This window comes from Vigna umbellata, chromosome 4 (genome assembly GCF_029865625.1).
Source record: "Vigna umbellata cultivar VRB3 chromosome 4, Vumbellata_1.0, whole genome shotgun sequence".
NCBI lineage: Eukaryota > Viridiplantae > Streptophyta > Magnoliopsida > Fabales > Fabaceae > Vigna > Vigna umbellata.
Window position 1 is genome coordinate 30,169,931 of NC_142168.1, and position 20,339 is coordinate 30,190,269.

Below are 20,339 nucleotides of genomic sequence, written 5' to 3' on the forward strand. Positions count from 1 at the left end.
TTTAATCACCCATTATTTGATGTATTATCGGTTTTCAAAACTAGAATTCCGTTACAATTTCATTTTTAAAACACGTTTTAGATGGTGGAAGGAGGAAAAAAAATTTAAATTACACATGACCTCGACTCTTAAGTGATGTGAGTCTATCAATTGTGTTGGAAACAAAATATATCCTTAATATATTAAAATTTTTAGATAAGTTTTTTAAACCTAAAACTATAATGTTGAAAGATCACACACTGATTATAGATAGACAAATTTACTATATAACCAAGCATATTTATTAGCATACCTATTTTTTCATATTGTAAAGTAAACCTTTTAAAAGATTCAATAAATCAGGTCATGAAACTAATATTGAATTAAATAGTTTTAGAAGATGAGAGGCTCCAAAACAAACCCTCTAAAGTAGGGCATAAAAAAGAAGAAGAAGAAAACACAAACATAAGAAGAAGAAGAAAACACAAACATACACATATACACCTTTTGATCCATCTCACTTTAATTTCTAGGTTAAAAAAAGAGAGAGATGAATCATCGAAAAACTATAATAAAAGTATGGGGTAAGGATTAGAAGAAGTTGAATGTAATGATTTGTAGCAATCGAGAAGCATGAAAGGTTGGAAAAGGTGTGTGTTGGGTCTCTATCATTTTTATATATAATAAAAGTATGGTGTAAGGATTAGAAGAAGTCATTTTCCTTCATGAGTATGAAGAGATCCCATGCCATAGCCAATAGAACCATTGGTCAACATTATAACTAAATCAACACATCACCACATATTATTTAATATCCTCACATCTACTCCTATGACTTTTTCTTTCAATCTCCTTCACTTGTTTTTTCTTTCTCTTTAATTTAATTCACTTTTTCTTTCCTGCAAATTAATATTCTTAATCCATTTCTTTTTCTATCTTTCTCCAATCATATAAATATATTATGTGCTCCAACTTTACAGATTTATTTATATATCTGTTTGCTAGAAAGAATGAAACCTTTATATTTATTTATTTATATATATAGACTTGAAGTGTCTTTAATCTCTTTTATATATAATTATTTAATGTTGAATTAAGGATAAAAAAAAAGGTGAAATTTTGTTGTTAGAGTATAAATTTGTAACCTGGCAAGGCATTAATTAGCATAGGAATTCTTCGTTTAGTTCGTCTGCATGAAATAAATTATTATTTGGTTCTGATAATAAATAAAATTGAACTCAATTGTTGAAAACTTTCAACAATGTACCAAATTCAACTTTTTTCAACAAAAGTATAAATAATTTGCATGTTTTTTTTTCTTTTTTTCATTTTATGGCTGCTTTATACTAATGCTAGATACTAAAATGTGGAAAAACTACTCATTCGTAGACTAACACGTAAATGTTTTATGTTGGATACTAACATATGCACGATGAAATAATTAATTACTTAAACCTTCAACTAATTAAGAAAAGTAAATATCTTTATGCTATGTTGTTTACTTTTTCTATAGTGAGTAAATAAACAAGAGAAATATATTGTAAAATTGAAAGTTTGATCATGAATAATTTTGGTAAATTTTTCTACTAACTATTATTGAACACGATGTACATAATTAATATAAATTTAAAATTCCTCAAAATAACAATTAAAAAAATACCGTGTTTCATATGTTAAAACCATTTTAGTATGTTTTTTAGCCCTAAGTATGTTTCGGGTTCCTTGCTACTTTTGTTTTGAGTGTCAATAATTATTTTCTTTAAATTGAATATTTAATAAAGTAAACTTTTTATTTAAATCTCCTTTGTTATCTCTGTCAATTCTATTGCTAATGTATCTTTAAGTTTTCATTATTGAGTAATTATTCGTATTAAATATCTTTCCATATTCATACTGACCTAACAAGTCACCATTATGAATAAAAAACTTGTAGAACTTGTTAATACACAAAATATTGAAGAATTAAAACTAAATATTTAAAACACTTTTAAAATTTAAACCAAAACAAATATAGATCAAATTTGCATTCTAAAACTTAAGCCAGATTTTTTAATTCACCATGCATTTAATTTAAAAAAAAATATATTAATAATTCAAAACAAAAATAGGTAATAGAAGAGCTTGAACATATCTAAGTTTATTGTTTAGTGAACTTTTTTACTTAAAAACTAAGTAGTAGTAAAATTCAATGACTTAGATGACAAAAGATACTCACTCTTTGAGTATTTGCAAATAAAATTTGCAGAGGGATAATTCGTATTATAAATATTTATTATTTATGAGATTTATAAATAAGTTGGATGTGAGTCATGCTATCCGTATTCGTAGATATATATTATTGATAAAATATTAAAATAAAAATTTAATTTATATTTTATTAGATTAGATTTAATTAAAATTAAGATTAATTTATTTTTTATTAGGTTAAATTTAATTAAAATTAAAATTTAATTTAATTTATATTTTTATAATTTTATTCAGATTTTATTTTAAAAATTTGTAAAATATATTTTTTAAATGAGTATTTAATGAATAACAAGATAGATAATTGATGAATTTTTTTATTATTTATCGAATAATGAGTATATAGTATTTGTGTCTCATCTAATCCGTTATTATTATTCTTAGTAGTGACTAACAAAATTGAGAATTATTATTATTATTATTATTATTATTTTTTAGTATTATTATTTTTTAGTATTATTATTTTTTAGTATTATTATAATAGTTGTTGAAGAATGGTGAATGGTGAATGGTGAAAATGGAAACTTCAGAGCATGAAAGTGAGTTTTTGCTACTTCCACTTCAAAACCATTTTGTCTTTTTGTTGGAAAAAAAAGTGGCAAATATGGCCAAACACAAAAAAATTGGTTTTGCTTCAAATAACCAAAGGGCGTGCAACTCTAAAGGGATGTTTTTTTTTTTAAATATTAAAAAGTGTAGTGTAGATGTTCGTACATTCTCCTCACAATAATAAATTATTGACTTTTTAACTACTTTTAACAAATGTATTTGAGGTGATTTTTGATTAATTTACAATGTGAAAATGTCCCTACACGTGACGAAATTAACTTCTTTATTTTTCAGTTCCATTGTCATGTTTGGTGCAAATTTTATACATTTAATTATGCTTTCATTATTTAAAATTTGAGGTGAATTTTGTTTCTTCCACTTAATTTTTCAAGAGAATATTTTTATTTCATTAAATTAACTTTTTAGTCTTAAATACTAAATACGTGAATTAAATTATTTTTCAAAACAATTTCTAGTTCCTAAAATGTAAATTTAAAGGCCTAAAATCATATTTTTAAATTTTGAGTTTTACAATGTTTTTTTTTTTAAATTTGAAGAATAACATATGGGTTCATCACAATTAAAAATATAAATGAGTTTTTTCTTTTTATATTATTAATCAGGTAAAGATAATCTGAAGTATAGCTTTTACCTACTTAGTAAAAAAATTAATTTTATTATATAATAATACGTCATTAACTAATATTGTAAAATTTCTTTGTACTGTTAATATATTTAAATTAAACTCATCAAATAAAAAACTTAGATGAATTGGGTCAGAAGAATTTACCAGCATTGAAAACATATGTCAAAACTTAATCTTTTCAGTTTGAATTCACATTTTTCTATGAACTCAATCCATTAGTAACAGAATTTTGATGAGCATCCTTAAAGAATTGTTTATTAGATTTGTGAAATGTTTAACAGAAACAAAAGCTGTGTTGAAACTGATGCCATGGCAGCACCATTGAGTTTGGAAACTAGAGGGTGAGAAGAAAGGAAGAAAGGAAGAAAGGAAGAACCAACAAGTGGTGTGTTTCATTGGTTGTTGTGTTTCCCACCAAGTTTACCTTTTTCTGGGTCCTTGAAATCCTTCTGCCTCTCTACACAAGTGGGTCATCCTTTGTGGTCCCCTACTACTACTCCTTCCACTTGTTCTCTCTCTCTCTCTCCTCTCTCTTTCTTTCTCTCTCTCTACTCTATTTGCAATTTACCCTTTAATGTTCTCTTCAACACTCACCTACGCTCCTTCTATTTTTGTGCTCCGCTTAGAAAGACCCATCTTTCTCAATCTGGGGTGCTCGGTGATTCTCGTTTTTTTCCCTCTTTCCGCCTTTTAAAGTTGACGGGATGATGACGATGTATGGATTGGTATAGCAGTGTTATAGAACAGAACATCTGAAGTTGGTGTAGTTGAGGCTGCACATGTTTATTTCCGTTGGTGTATTTTCTGTGTTGTCTCTCAACAGTGTCTATCTGTTGTTATCTGGGGTAAAGGAGTCTACTCCATTTCAATCCAAGTCATCTGGATCGCCTTGATTGGGCAAGCTTTGAAAAAGGGTACTATTGTTTGATTTGGTTTTTATTTGAGTTTTAACAGCCAAAAAAAAAGCTGTGTTTAATGGTTCTTCTTCTATGAGAAAGTGATTTGGATTTCATGCTTGGTCCAAGATCATTATGGATGTTTTTCCACTTCTCTAGCATTCAGTGCTGTTGCTTAGTGGAAAGATATGAAGAACCTTCTTAAGAAGCTTCATATCATGTCTAACCGATCAGAGAATGAACAAGGGTCTTCTTCAGCCAAGGGGAGCAAGTCCAATCTTAGTTCATCTTCATCTTCCAAGAAGATTTTGCGCTCAAAGTCCACTCAAAGTTCTGAGCAAAAGCCCTTATCTGGGTTCTCCAGTTGGCTGCATTCAGTTGCCAATAGGCAGAGTCCTAGTCCTCCTCCATCTTTGAGCCAGGCAAGGGGCGAGAGAATGGAGCCATCTGATGCAGTGAGCAGTGGTGGTTTGGATGTTGTGTCAGATTCAGCTAGGCTTGATTCAGCGTCTAGTGCTTCCAGGGATCCTGAAGTGGAGGAAGAGTATCAGATACAACTGGCTTTAGAGCTGAGTGCAAAGGAGGATCCTGAGGCTGTGCAGATTGAAGCTGTTAAGCAGATCAGTTTGGGATCTTGTGACCCTGGTTATACACCAGCTGAAGTTGTGGCCTACCGGTATTGGGTAAGTCACTTCATTCACATTCTTCTTGTTTCCATGCTGCTGGTGGAAGAAAAGACATTAGAAGTCGTAAGTTTGATAATCAGGTCAATTTTAGAGGAATATGAGACTTCTGGAATTTGGGAAGAATTTCAGATGTGCAGATTGGTACTTCATTCTTCATTGGCATTTTTTGGACCGTGGAGTTTTAATTAGGGGTATAGATCTTAGCATGAAGATGAATGGTGAGAAAAGAAAAATGGAAGGAAGGATATGGGAATTTATTTATATCACATGTGATTGAACTTATTCATGTGGGGTTTTTCCTTTGACCTTTCTTACCCTTGTGGAATGACAGGGATAGCAACTCAACTCGTGATAGTTGGTAGAATTTGGACATTGTTAAATATAATAGTAGCATTTTGAACTGTGCTTTTAGGGTGGAAATTCCAACATCATTCTGCATCGGCTGTATTTCTTCAGAAGTGATGTTTAAAAGGCAAGATGCTTTGCATCCTTGCAGTATGGACTAATCTGGCTTACAACCTGGATATTAATGATGGTTTAGAATATAACAAATTGATTTGCTTCTCGATACGAAGATAAGGGAAATTTTCACTCAGACTTTAGAGTTAAGGTTATGTTAAATACTGAGACCAAAATATGATTGTCTTGCAATGGAAGTTTAAGGTCTTTGTCCCTTGAATCAAGTAAAAATTATTTCTCTTAAGATTCTGAAATCACTCTGATAAACTGATGGGACATAATGTTATAATCTATTTTCCGGTCTTCTTCACTTAGCAACTTAAGCTTTCGGGATGTTTGGTTCATGACACAACAAGCTTATATTGTCTAGAGTTTGATTTGCCGCCTCAATACGATGAATTTCAGCAAATGTAGGTGGGCTTGTGCATTACAATGCATCAAGCTCAAAGGGTTTGGGTGAGGTGCTGCGGTAGATATGTAAGAAACCATTTGTGTCGTAACCTAATAACTTAAGCTTTTGGAATAATTGGTCCATGACACATTAATCAGAAAAATAATATTAATTCTTATTTACTTAACTTGTATATAGGTCTTTTGTTGTTCAAATGCCTCTTAAATTGTTTAGTGTCCAATCTTTAATCTTTTGGTCATACAAAATGTTAATATGGAATGTTGCTACCCTGGTATACTTTGCTGGGCTGGTTTTCATAGGGCTATGCATTTGGGATTATTATTGAAGTTTAATTGTAACCGTTTTATGAGATCTTTGGTAATAGACTTACAGTCACAGTTGTCCCTTTGTAGGGATGATTGCAGATCTTTCTTTTTTGTATGTTAGGCTTCGAATGCAGTTTTTGGTTCTATGGTTTAGGATTTAGTATCTACATAGATTGCTATATATGTTTGGATTGTTTTAGATGATGCATGCATTAAACGGTTTTGTTATACAAGGACCTTAGTCCTATGTGTCATCTGGTTAGTTGACCCTATTTGTCCTACTTATATTCTTTTCTAACTTATCTCATATCGTAGATTTATCCGTGCTTCACAGAATTACAATGCTCTTGGTTATGATGACAAGATCTTGGATGGTTTCTACGATCTGTACGGGAACTTAACTGAGTCAAACCCTACAAGAATGCCTTCCATTGTAGATTTGCAACTTCAAGGAACATCAATCTCAGGTAGTGGTTCGTGGGAAGCTGTCTTGGTTAATAGGGCTGCTGATTCAAACTTGTTGAAACTTGTGCAAAAGGCCCAGGAGTTGACTGGCAAATCAAGTTCAGATTTTGAAGTTATAGATAGCAATTTGGTTCGCAAGCTTGCAATATTTGTGGCTGACTATATGGGTGGACAAGTTGGAGATCCTGAAAGTATGACAAGAGCATGGAGGAGTCTTAGTTACAGTCTCAAAGCAACCCTTGGTAGCATGTTTTTGCCACTTGGTTCTCTAACTATTGGATTGTCTCGGCATCGTGCATTGTTATTTAAGGTATTTTTATCCTACCAGTTTTCCTTTTGTGGTTTGAATTTCAATTAGGAATGGTTCCACATATTAGTTGATAGAAGGCTCTAATGAAAAGTTGTTGTTAGGTTTACATCAAAAAAATTGTTAGAATATATCAAGATTCAAGGGAAAGATCAATTTCGGGTGAACTACACATTCTCTGATATTTTTATTGTATTCTCTTACTTCTTAGTACTTCAAAACTTTACTATACATTTATGATATAACAGCATAAGCTTTTTCCTGTTGGGTGGGGCTGCGTACATGGATCAAGCACATTATTACGTCTATTATAGCAGGGATTTTATGTTTGTCAACTTTTTCTATTCTCTGATTTATTTTCCATCGAGTCCTGGTATAGGTTCTAGCTGATAATTTGGGCATCCCATGTCGATTGGTGAAGGGGCTGCAATATACAAATTCCGATGATGTGGCAATAAACTTTGTCAAGATTGATGATGGAAGGTAACTTTCATTATTTTTTATTGTATTAGTGGGCAGAATTTCTTTGTCTATAATTTTCAGTACATTATCATTGGGATATTAATTGTATTACATGTTTTCTGTCATCAATTTTCTATTGGGTAGAAAACTCACAAAATGGCGTTTCTCAATGTTTTGTGTCATATTGTTCAAGGATAGAAGCTGTATTTGAACATGTGCTTGATTTGAATTTCAGGGAGTACATCGTTGATCTAATGGCGGATCCTGGAACTCTTATTCCATCTGATGCAACTGGATCACAGGTAGAGTGTGATGAATCGTCGTATGTGGCCAGTCCTTCATCTAGAGACCTTGATTCCTCACATGTAGCATCATCCAGCAGTGGTGTTGGAAGTTCATACGAAGAAACTTTGGATTTGGGGATGTTGGACAAAGCAAACAGATCAAAACATTTTACTCATACAGGTAAAGAATCTGATGTAAGCATGCCCTCCACGGTAAAGGAAGAATCAATGCAACCCTTGAATGAATTTAAAAGCCGTCACAATGCTGAGAAGATCACTGAGCAGGAAGCTCATGGCAGACCTAATCATCCACATGTACATGCAAGATCTCCATCTTGGACTGAAGGGATCAGTTCTCCCGCAGTACGTAAGATGAAAGTCAAAGATGTTTCTCTATACATGATCGATGCTGCAAAGGAGAATCCTCACTTAGCCCAGAGACTTCATGATGTTTTACTTGAAAGTGGTGTGGTTGCTCCTCCAAATCTATTTTCTGAAATTTGTGATGATGACTCAAGTTCCTCAACTGAGGCCAACTTTCCAATAGAAGAAAAATATGAACATAAGCTGGGAAGTGGACATAAAGAAGCCGAACTTGATGGTAATCTTTTTCAAGCTCGAATTTTGCCTCCTTTGGCTCAAAATAGAGTCCAGAACAAAACAAGTTCTAGTGGTCAGGTGGAGCATTCTAGACCTGTAGAAGGTTTAGGAATCAACCTTCCTCTTTATACAAGGGAACCAGCTGTACAGCACGTACAACCTCAGGTAAAATATGGTCAAAATGTACCTGTTGCTGCTGCTGCAGCAGCCGCCGCTGCTGTTGTTGCATCTTCTATGGTAGCTGCAGTGGCAAAATCTAGCATTGACTCAAACATAGATCTTCCTGTAGCAGCAGCTGCTACTGCTACTGCTGCAGCTGTAGTAGCAACCACTGCTGCTGTCAGTAAACAGTATGAGCAAGGCAGTCGAAGTGATGGAGATACAGACAGTGCTGGTTATGACCTGAAGGGTAGCGGTGATGGAGAACATATAGCTTTGGGAGCAAATTCAGAAGGCGAGCGAAGATCTGATAGATCAGTAGTAAGTAATGATAGCACAAAATCTGATTCTGCATTAGATGATCAAGATGTTGCTGAGGTTGACATTCCATGGGAGGAAATCTCAGTCGGGGAGCGTATTGGACTTGGTATTAACTGTACTTTGTTTTTATAAGAATTGATTACATTCTTTTCTTAGATGGTAAATGCTACTTATCTGGTTTTGCACGTTTGACATGCAGGATCATATGGGGAGGTGTATCGTGGTGAATGGCGTGGAACAGTGAGTTTCTTATATTCTTGAACTTGAATCTATTGATGGTGTTATTTCACTGGGGCCTGTGTTATGCAACTTTATTTTATATGCTTTTTTCAAAATGAAATGAACAGTGTTAATACTTATTACTGGTGCACTTGCACACCTGGGAATGTGCTACAAATTATAAAATGCATTTTTTTATGAATTGAATGTGTCTGTGCCAATGCCAAGAATTCTTTGGGCTTTAGTTGCATTCTGATCTGAAGAAAATCATTTTTTTTTGCTACATTTACTACTAGCTTACTTCCCATTTTATTATTTTCTGCTCTTTGGTTCGTAGGAAGTTGCTGTAAAGAGGTTTCTAGATCAAGATATATCTGGTGAATCACTTGAAGAGTTCAAAACTGAAGTACGGTCCATCTCTGCCCTACTTTATTTCTTTTTTATTGTTTACTCATTTTTGCAGTGTGATCTAGTGGTTTATTTTTCAGTTGCTTTCATCGATTTGATTTGTGTGCTTCACTTTCTTAACCACATATAATCTGCAAATGTTTTTGTTAAGACTACTAAACTATTCACTTTTCTAGTTTAATTTGAAAATTATAGTATACTTCGATTAGTATGGATTTTATCTTTTGCTTTAAAATGAGTATTTGCTCAATTTAATTTCTGTTTTCTTTACAGATTTGCTAATTTATTCCAATCCTAATTCCTTAGGCGAAACTTAAAAGTTTTCTGTGAAGAACTCCCTAAAGATATTGAGTTTCCGTGATAGCCTAAACCATTACAAAGTTTATGTTTCAAAGCAAATTTATATTTACCAAATAGATCAAAATTCATCCCAAGGTTGATAAAGTCTTGAGAGCATTAAGAATATGGGACATAAACACGAAGATAAAGAAATAAAATTTCATTATTAATCCAAATTAGAGATTCAGGAATTAGAATTATATTGAAATTCACCCAATCCTAACAAAAAGGGTAAAGCTAGACACAGGGAAAATAAAAGCAAAAATAAAGAGAAGGGATAAAGAAAAAACTCTATAGACCCTTGAAGAGACTTGAGTTTACACCGTTTTGGTCCTTCTCATACCCAAGCTTCTGGGGAGGTGATGAATGCTCTTAAAAGTGAGTGAAAAAGATCAAAATACTCCCTAATTCTTTCTTTAATCCTATTTATGTATGGTCTAGATGTCCAGGCTCAATGCTTTTAGATGCTTTAATCTTTTAAAACTCCAATTTCTCTTCTTTATTTCTTAACTTAAACTATAAAGAAAATATTCAAAATAAATCAAATTCCTAACTAAATTTTACAAATTATCTCTTTCACTCTAGTTTTCTAAAATTTATTTTGTTCAAAGCAAACTAATTTAAAATTCAACATTAGTAGCTTAAAACCCCTTTAAATATACAAGGAAAAATTAGATAATCCAAGATATTATCTATTTTCTAGCTTCTTTATTGACGAAAATATCTTTTCTTTCTCCTCTGTTAAAAGTGATGTCTTTTCTCTGATGAAATTTTTTCTTTTTTAAGGATAAAGCTTTATATGATACAGTCTATGTTGATAAACTCATGTTATTTGTAACGACGGGTATTATAGATGAGTAATACTTGTTCCTATCACTGGTTTATTTTGTAGGGTATCAAAAAAATATAAAAATTGTTGGGCTACTTTTTGTAGTGTATATTTAGATTCTTCACTATGTGTCAGATTAGAGCGACTTTCTGTTATTTTCATGAAGCTGATGTACATTTTTACTTTGATTGCCAACATCTATTATATAAATTAAATTCCAGAAAGCTTATGATGTTAATTTCAATAGGTCAAAATAATGAAAAGATTGAGGCATCCAAATGTTGTTCTCTTCATGGGAGCAGTAACTCGACCTCCAAATCTTTCAATTGTTACTGAATTTCTTCCCAGGTACTTCAATTTCTTGATTTCGCAGTGATTCATTAGTTATATGGGATTGTTTATTGTGAAATTTGAAATTTTTTTGATTTTGATTAATCCAATTACTTGTCATAGAGTGTTTGAAATTCTATATAAAAATAAATTACCGTCTTAAATTCCCTATCCAAGCACAGTTATGGTATTTATTTAATGTGATTAATTAATACTTTTTGAAGGCCTTATTTTTTTCTTTTTGGTTCTTCAAATACTGAGATCTAGATTATATTCTGCAGAGGAAGTTTGTATAGATTACTTCATAGACTAAACAGTCAGCTAGATGAGCGAAGGCGTTTGAAGATGGCTATTGATGCTGTAAGATTTATTGTCTTTCAATGATGCATCACTGATTCAGAAAGGAATTGATAATTTGCTATAACCAATCTGTAACTTGTTTCTTTTGAATCTCAGGCTCGAGGAATGAACTATTTGCACAACTGCACTCCAGTGATAGTGCATCGGGATTTGAAGTCCCCAAATCTTCTTGTTGACAAAAACTGGGTTGTGAAGGTGCAATCTATTTTCATGATAAAAATTATCAGTGGCATGGAGAATGCTTTGTGTTGACTTCAATTATGTTTTCTTTCTGTTGAATAGGTATGTGATTTTGGCTTATCACGAATGAAGCATAGTACGTTCCTTTCTTCTAGATCAACTGCTGGAACAGTAAGCTATCTTAAATCTCTATCCATTTCAGCTTATTTATTCTTTCATCTTTTTTCTTTCATGGTTGCTCGTGGTGTTAAATGTTTGATTGAAGTCATGCCATACATGCACATACAGTTTTGGAAGGCCTGGAACTTTTTGCCCTATAATTTAGTATATTCTTGGTATAGTATCTTGAGCCTGTGGGGTTGATGTTGCCTATCTTGATCTCAAGGATTATTTATTTCACATGATATATTGTCAATTTCAAACATGGTCCAAGGAAGTATGTGTAGAGATAATGATAAGTGAAAAGTGTACATAAATGCAATATCAGAATAAAACACATGTATAAAGATTTGCATGATGTTACTGTCAGTTGCAATCACATTATAAGGAAGGTAAATGCTAATTAGTATTTCAGGCATCAATATTCGTCCAACTATGTACATGTTTGTCTCTCTTTTCTCGTCTGTTATTTATCCTAGGCTGTTTGCTCAGCCATAGGTTTGTTATTTAATTGAGCATTTCCTGTGCACTCAATTGTTGCATTACCACTCTTTTTACATCTCCACTTATTTCTCATAATTTCATAAATAAAAGATTGTCCAGCTAACTGCAGCTAAATACATTAGTTAATCCATTTTTCATATCTTGTTTCAGGCCGAGTGGATGGCTCCTGAGGTGTTGAGAAATGAACCTTCAAATGAGAAGTAATTGTTTTACTCTTGATTTTGTCGTTGTTATTATTATTTTTATTGTTATCCGGAGGGGTACAAGGTGCAGATGCATCCTTTCTCTTCTTTCAACTCCTCCTTTACTTAAAATTACCATTAAAAGATGTGCTGCATTTTTTTAAACCACGTGAATATTTATCTGTTAAGTGTATGTGTAGGGCTTGTTTTAGAAACAACTAATCAGAAGCAAGTAGTAACTATCTCCTTTTGCATTGTTATATGGATATTTCTCATGTAGAAAGCTTGTTGAAGTCCATGGTATTCTTGGTGTGTCTTTCTGCCCTGTTCCCATTTTTCATAATTTTATTTAATGGTCTCCTAAGAAAAAAGGCTAAATGTTGTGGTAATGTGTAATGTCTGTTGCATTGCATACAGCTGAAGCAGAATGCCTGCACTTTAAAGGGTGTTTTTGTGTGTCCTTTGATATGTTATTGTACGTATTACTGTCATTTTCAAACTTGTTAGTCCCAAAATTTTCTCTTAGCTTCCTTTCTCCCTCTTCCCCAGGAAAGATTGTTGCAGTTACCTTTTCTGTCTATTTAATAAAATATTCTTTCATCAACAAGATAAATTTGAAGCTTGTATACTTGTTCATACTGGCTTTACATCTTTTTGAAAACCCTTTCATGGTTTTATGATGCTAATAAGGTGTGATCTAATATCTAGGTGTGATGTATATAGCTTTGGGGTCATATTATGGGAGCTCTCTACTCTGCAGCAACCCTGGGGTGGAATGAATCCAATGCAAGTTGTTGGTGCTGTGGGTTTCCAGCATCGCCGTCTTGACATTCCTGATAATGTGGACCCTACCATAGCAGATATTATCAGAAAATGCTGGCAAACGTGAGTAAACTTTTCATTCTAAAATGTCTGTAAACTTTGGTGCATTCTTTTTTGACAGCATTTGCTATATATGTGAGATTACCATTAGTTCTTTTTCTGAAATAAACTAATCTTGGAAAATATGTTCATCTATTATGAAATTGTACATGGTTTTTATGTTGACAAGTGACTGCAATCAGCTGGTGTGGGGAGGCATTAAAGATGGCTTTTTTTCATTATCATGGTTCATTTCTCTTACACAGTAAAAAAAAAAAAACAGCAGTAGGAGTGATAAGGTTCAAACGTTTGTGGCAATTGTTTCAGAACACAACCAAGTGATCTTACATAGTAAATTTTCTATTTTGCCTAATTGGAGTTTTTCTGTGTTATAGAGATCCAAAGTTGAGACCTTCATTTGTTGAAATATTGGCGGCTCTGAAGCCATTACAGAAGACAGTGATTGGTTCTCAAGTGCCTAGACCAAGTGCATCGGGGAAGCATGAGAAGGGTCAGTCATCGCGTGTTATAGAAGACCCAGCAAGATAGGAAACAATGATACAACTAACCAAATATTTGTTCATTTTGCTGCTGAAAGGTGGAGAACAAGTTGTCAAGTTGTATAGAATTTTTGCAATGATAAAAGTGAGTGGTTGAATTGAAGCCATCACCTTACATTATTGTCCAAGTTGTGATTCTTTCCACTCTTGTTTCTTTCCTTTTACTTTCTCTCTTTGTTTTCTCTTTTGTTGTTGGTTTTCTTTTTGCAATCTGCAAGTGCAGTCATTGTCAGGTTGTACCATTTGTTTGTACACAATTCTTTTGTAATTGTGGTAATATCAATTCTCAATTTTGATGTCCATAAATAGTTATGAAATTTTGCAGCTGTAACTTGACAGTCTAGAAAAATGCACAAGGAGTGAAAAATATTTTTTTTCTTTTACAGTATATAGTGTCTGCGTAGGTTGTTCAAATGGAGTCTAGATTATCTGTTGGGTTTTTTTGGTACTGTTCTTTGCTGAACATTAAATGCATTGATATTGCTATATTAAAATTGTTTTTAATATATTTTAAAACATCAAAATTAGTATCAATGAATGTATTTTAGAGGTACAACAGATGAATAACACAAGAAAACCCAGCAAAAACTAAATTCGTTTAAATTGTATCCAGTTTGAGTGTGCCAAAAGTTTAAACATTTCAACATTTTTCTTATGTAAAACTAGTGAACCTACTCCAAAATCTGTACAAATTTCCAAACATTTTAACATTTCTTGTCACATAACACTTGTTTCAGAGACATTTAAAACAAACATTTCAGAATTTGTTGTTAATAAAGTTCTCTAATTTTAATGTGATCTGATACGGAGAAACTGCAAACCTATTATCTGTACATAAACAGGAACACATATATCAAATAAGAACTAAAATGAATGTGGGGAAATTAAATGGGAAGAATCAACAGCTGAATGATCAAAGACAGTTGCAGTATATAAAAAATTCATCATGTAAGCTATAATCATGAACAGCAATAATTAGGTTGTTTAGTAGCAGTGACTTCATCAGCTATATGGATTTCCTTGCCACTGGGAAGATTTAATGATGTGCCATTGATTTTGGTTTCCAAACTTTTGTGACTTATGATGTCATGAATCTTGGTGATCATTTCTAAGAATGCTTCTTCAACATTCTGGTTCTGCAGAGCAGAGGTTTCCATGAAACACAACCTTTCTGTCTCTGCATACCCTTTTCCTTCTTCTTTCTCAACTTCCCTTGATTGCGCCAAATCAGATTTGTTTCCCACCAAAACAACCACCATGTCATCTCCTCCAAACTCTCTCAACTCATGAAGCCATTTTCTTACATTCACAAAAGTTGCTCGCTTGGTTATGTCATACACCAGCATTGCTCCCAAGGCTCCTCTGTAATATGAGCTTGTGATAGCCCTAAACCTACCACATAATTGTTCACATATCTTTCAGAATCAAATATAAGATCAAAATTATACAAGTACACTGCTATGTAAATTCAGATAGAATAGAACAGTGAAATGTAATACCATTTGCTGAGATTTATAGATAGAACACTTCTTTTAAACTGATGTTATCAATTGAAATTTTATGATTTTGAAAAGTCAAGACAGAAAATCATTAAGTAAGAAGTGATTCTCATAAGAAACTTGTGATTTTCCATGAGTTAGAACAAATGGAAAATGGAAAATCACTGTTGTTCTTAATTGAAATAAAAAGTATGGACTAAATACAATATAATGTGGTTGAATCATACTCTCTTGAATGAAAACTATTTACCATAAGAGTTTTCTCTATAGATGATGATGAATTTAGGTATTGTTGAATCAGGCAATTAGAAACAAAATAATGATCATAGATGATTAGGGTTGGTCACCAAAACCCTCATCACCATCTCACATGCATTTGTTCCACTTCAATTTTGTTCTTACTCACCATCATTTTCATCCTGCTCATTAAGTTTTGGCTCAACTTGTTCTATCCTTGTCATGGACCAACCAAACCCAATAGCCTTACCCTATTTTAAAATTACATTGCATTAGACAACAAAAGTTGGTTTCTACTTTTTACACTAGAGTGAGGGTACCCTACTTTTAAATTCATTGATTTTGTAATTGGGAAATGATGTTAGAACTTCTACACCTTTCTCAATCCCATCATTCAAATTGATCAATGAAGCAAAGTGCATTGCATTGGCAACTTTTCAATCATGCTAGATGGGAAATAAAACATTTTTTTGGCTAATATACCTAATTTTAAGTGTTTTAAGTAACTATAAAGTTTCATGAAATGACTTTTGAACCTTTTGTAGTGATTTTTCTTACCATGTAGTGTCTCCCTTTTTGTTTTCTAATTTCAACTCTGACCCAAATTTGACTTAAATGTATATTCCTAATATCATGAAGGTTTGGTAATAGTCAATTCAAATATTTATGTATTAGGTTATGTTAAGCGGACGAAAGAGCATCTCAACATATTCTAACACTTTTTTTAGAGCAGAAAATAAGGGAAGTTGGTAAGAATTATGTTAAAGATTTTTATGGAGTAATAATTATTGTTGTTTGCCATTTTAAATTATTCATAATAGTTGTTGCTCAATATAAAAAGTGAAAATATTATTAAATGATATTATCTTTATAGAGATGAGATTATATTTCAAATAAAGAAGATTAATTTATGGAAAAGAAACTTGGCATACTAAAATTTTATATAGTAGAAATGTAATTGGTCTTAAATTTTTTTTTAAAGTGAGAAACAATTTAAAACAAACTAAAACCTTTTAATTTCAAATCTTAGTTTTCTTAAAAGAGTATAAGAATTTTCCTACAAACTGCATCTACTTTTCTTTGACATTAAATTTGCTTAAACCTAATTACAATGTTTGTATTAAAATTTCCTACAAACCCTTTTTTCTTTCTTTCGTTTTCTTTTTGTGGTCTTAAAAAAGTAAAGACCAAAATTAATTTTTGAAGTGTTTGCTTCAGAAGGAAGCAACCAAATCTTTCACAATTTAATGATCTACAAGTGTTCATTTTATGGGCATTTCCTTTATGAACCCTAAAAGATACATATAAATAATTGTGCTTTGAATTCAATGCATGATTATCTCAGTGTATCAAATGTGTTTAGGCCCACATAAAAGATTTATAGATTTGCTTCCATCCACAAAACCTAATCTACATTCAATTAATCTATGACTCAGTAACCAAAAATTATGAGATATTAAATTCAAACTTCACTATCATTATTAATAACAATAAAACTATACCCAATTGGCACCCCTCATCCAAAAACATAATTTGAAAAAAAAAATTGAAACAATCCTATCCCTAAAAACCAAATCATTTTTTATTATTATTACTCCTAGAGAATTTTTAGAAGCTAGTAGTTATTTCCAATGAATAAGGAATATTTTCCCCAACTTACACAAATATAATTGAAAAAAAAATTGATGTGAAATTTTTGTTTCTTTATGTTTATCTTTACCTACTTAACACAAATATTTTGTCTCTTTCATGACCAAACAAATGGCTAAGAGTCATAGGAGGCAAACAAAAATGCAGCCAAAAGAAAAGGTGGTGGGACATGATACTATGACAAAGTTGATAAGGCAAAGGGATTGAAAAGTTGTAAAAAATTGAAATTATTACTTAGTCTAATACTAATAAAAGTCAAATTAAATTTAATTCATTAAATTCTTCTAGACTAAGCAACCTCAAAATACCGACTTTGAATTCGAAAATGCCATTTGGAAAACAAAAAGAGTTTAACTTTTCATTGAAAAGTAAAAGAAAAACTGATATGAAACCAACACCAAGAAGAAGACAAATTCTCAAAGTACCATGCAACTGAGTTCTGCATCTTCTGCTCTCTGCATTCTGCAGATTCAAAAGGGTTCTTTTCTTTTCTTGTATTTCTTGATCAAGCCAAGACTAAAATTTGACTCTGATAATCAAAACTAAAAATTCATTCTGATAATCCATAGAGCAAAGATATGCATTAAAGTTACATGGAATATTTAGAAAACTTCAATTCTGATTAAAAGAAAACAGCACAGTGTCTAAAGAACTGTATTGAAATTATGCAACCACTGAATATTTTCAAAGATCATGAAGAGAAATTGAAAGAATTAAGGAAGAAAGAGAGAGATGAAGTGATGAAGAATTAATTAAAGATAGTGTTTGATTGGAAGTGGTTGGAAAGAGATAAAAGTTGATGAGTATTGTTACCTCTCTTGGCCGGCAGTGTCCCATATCTGTGTTTTGATGAGTTTGTCGATGACTTTGATGTTTCTGTAAGCAAATTCAACACCTATGGTTGGCTTCGAATCTAACCTGAATTCATCTTTTGCAAACCTTGATATCAGATTCGTCTTCCCAACGCCTGAGTCTCCTACCAGAACAGCTTTGAAAAGGTAATCACACTGCTCATCAAAGGCATCATCAGCCACAGCCATGTTTATAACTTTTCTGTGAAAACTTCGATGACCCTTTGTTTCTCTCTCAACCCTTCTTCACAAAGAGAGAGAGCGAGAGAGCGAGAGAGAGAGTAAAATCAGAAGAAACGAAGCTATGGAGGATTGAAGCCTCGTGTGTGTGTGTGTGTGTGTATATATATATATATATATATATATATATATATATATATATATATATATATATATATATATATATATATATATATATATATATATATGGCAGTGACAAGGGAGAAGGTTGTTAATAAAAGGGGTGCAGAGTTATGTCATGATCATGTGTATGGTTAGAAAGCAGAAGAGAACACTGTCCAATTATATGGTATTAATAACTTACCATGCATATATACATATATATGGTAAACAGAATATTATAATAGAGATTCTCATAATGAATAAGAAATAGAGATGTGATTTATACGTTGTACAAGTGTTATGTTTTCATTTATTTTGTTTTTATTATTATAATATGTAATAATATAGAGCAAAGATATATATATATATATATATATATATATATATATATATATATATATATATATATATATATATATATATATATATATATATATATTGGTTTATATTTATTACATACTTAATTCTTTTTCTTATCATATTGTATAGCTTATACATTTATTACTTTTACTCTTTTAGGTGTATATTAGTTTATGCGTCTTTTTATAGTTCATGAATATTTTTGAATGATATAATGAGAAAAAAAAGATAGAAAATTTATGAATTATGGTATATTTTGAATATATTGAAAATTTATGTACGAGATTAATTTTTTTGTGTGTAAAAAATGCATACACGTACTTTATTTATAATTAAGAAAATTTATGAACAATAGTTTGATTGTCACATATAAGTGTCATTTGAGTGACATTTTTAAATTGTAACTCTGTAATCAATTGATTAAGCCAAGCAAGTGTGGTGTATGGACTACCAATGACTAGAAATGAAAAATGGGAGGGAGAAGAAATTGGTTTGAGTGAGAATTGCCTAAATTTAAGGAGTTTAGACAATTATTAAATCAAACATAAACATAAGAGAAAGAGATGACCTTTTATGGAAGGAGATGAAGAACAAAAATTCATAGTTAAAATATGGTTTAATACATCATTTGATTCCTCGTTTTAGAGTTTTTGTTCAAAGTCGTCCTATGTTTTAAAAAAGTTCAGTTATGTTCCATATTTCGTTAAAAAATGTTCAAAATGGTTCTTTTGGCTTACGACGTTAAAAACATAACGGTGTAGTTGTCTCCGTGGCCAAAACTGAATGACGTGTAAAGTTTTTGCAATATATGACATATATGATATATTTTAATGTGTAAATTAAAAAAAAAATATAATGACGTCAACTAGGTTTAACGAAATGGGTTAAATCAAATTATCCTTATCTAAGAATCCTATCGCGATTTCTGGGTTTAACAATCTGGTGAAACTGGTCTTGTAATCACTGTGCGTGGTGATTCCTTGAAGGTCAAATTTGAAGAGCGTACGTACGTGAGGTAAGTGTTGCTAACCCTAGCTTACTTACTTGATGTTCTTATTGTTGGATTTGGGGGTTAGGGTTTGAGGTGGAAATATAGGGTGGAAAGTAATGGTGGAGAGGAAGTAGATGGTGGAGTGGAGGTGGACAAAGATGGTGGAAAGTAATGGTGGAGAGGAGGCGGATGGTGGAGAGGAGGCGGATGGTGGAGTGGAGGTGGACAAAGATGGTGGACTGGAGGTGGAAACTAATGGTGGAAACTAAGTCAGATATCTTTCATGTGTTTTTCGTTGATATCCATTTGGGACCAAAGTACACCGTTTTAAATTGAAAAGGGGATCACATTGCACATTTTTTGACCAAAGGAGAAACTAAATTTAACATTACATATAAACACCTGAACGTAGACATTGAGCTTCACCTTCACATTACATGAACACCTACACTTGAACGTAAACATTGAGCTTCACCTTCACATTGTTTCTGCGTTTCTGGCTTGTGCAATTTGCAGGTTGGTGCCCATGGATGCTGCTTGCGAACTAGGGTTTCTGCGATTTGGGTAGCGATTATGTATGTCTATGGTTTACTGCAGGTGTGAATTGGGTTTCTAGGTGTCACGATTACGATTTTCTTGTTTATATTTGGGTTGGAATTTCTGGTTTGCAGGTTAGGGATTTCGATTCGGTTCTTTCTTAATGG

The 20,339-nt window shown here is 32.1% G+C and overlaps 2 protein-coding genes across 3 annotated transcripts; one reads left to right on the top strand and one right to left on the bottom strand.

Moving 5' to 3' along the window:
• Positions 1–3,894: 3,894 nt before the first annotated feature.
• Positions 3,895–14,093, top strand: LOC124820311 (putative serine/threonine-protein kinase SIS8). Of its 2 annotated transcripts, none has more exons than XM_088112298.1 (13): positions 3,895–4,997; positions 6,511–6,951; positions 7,328–7,431; positions 7,646–8,880; positions 8,974–9,014; positions 9,331–9,399; positions 10,817–10,917; positions 11,181–11,259; positions 11,356–11,454; positions 11,542–11,610; positions 12,253–12,302; positions 12,993–13,169; positions 13,541–14,093. In XM_088112298.1, the coding sequence occupies exons 1-13, from the start codon at positions 4,503–4,505 to the stop codon at positions 13,692–13,694; spliced, it is 3,114 nt and encodes a 1,037-aa protein (XP_087968424.1). In that variant the 5' UTR covers positions 3,895–4,502; the 3' UTR covers positions 13,695–14,093. The 2 variants fall into 2 exon arrangements, with proteins under 2 accessions (XP_087968424.1, XP_087968425.1); XM_088112299.1 differs by having other exon boundaries at positions 4,856–4,997; positions 6,492–6,951.
• A 522-nt stretch (positions 14,094–14,615) lies between these two features.
• LOC148199819 (ras-related protein RABA6b-like) lies at positions 14,616–18,273 on the bottom strand. Its single transcript, XM_088111292.1, has 2 exons — positions 17,905–18,273; positions 14,616–15,097 (listed from the first exon to the last, which is right to left on the bottom strand). Exons 1-2 carry the CDS (start codon positions 18,129–18,131, stop codon positions 14,665–14,667), a joined length of 660 nt encoding a protein of 219 aa, XP_087967418.1. The 5' UTR covers positions 18,132–18,273; the 3' UTR covers positions 14,616–14,664.
• Positions 18,274–20,339: the final 2,066 nt, after the last annotated feature.

Coding starts and splice junctions, on each gene's coding strand:
- LOC148199819 (XM_088111292.1), bottom strand. CDS start 18,131: ATGGCTGTGGCTGATGATGCCTTTGATGAGCAGTGTGATTACCTTTTC. Junction 15,098..17,904: donor GACACTGCCGGCCAAGAGAG/GTAACAATACTC, acceptor ATTATGTGGTAG/GTTTAGGGCTATCACAAGCT.
- LOC124820311 (XM_088112298.1), top strand. CDS start 4,503: ATGAAGAACCTTCTTAAGAAGCTTCATATCATGTCTAACCGATCAGAG. Junction 10,918..11,180: donor GTTACTGAATTTCTTCCCAG/GTACTTCAATTT, acceptor TATATTCTGCAG/AGGAAGTTTGTATAGATTAC. Junction 11,455..11,541: donor ACAAAAACTGGGTTGTGAAG/GTGCAATCTATT, acceptor TCTGTTGAATAG/GTATGTGATTTTGGCTTATC.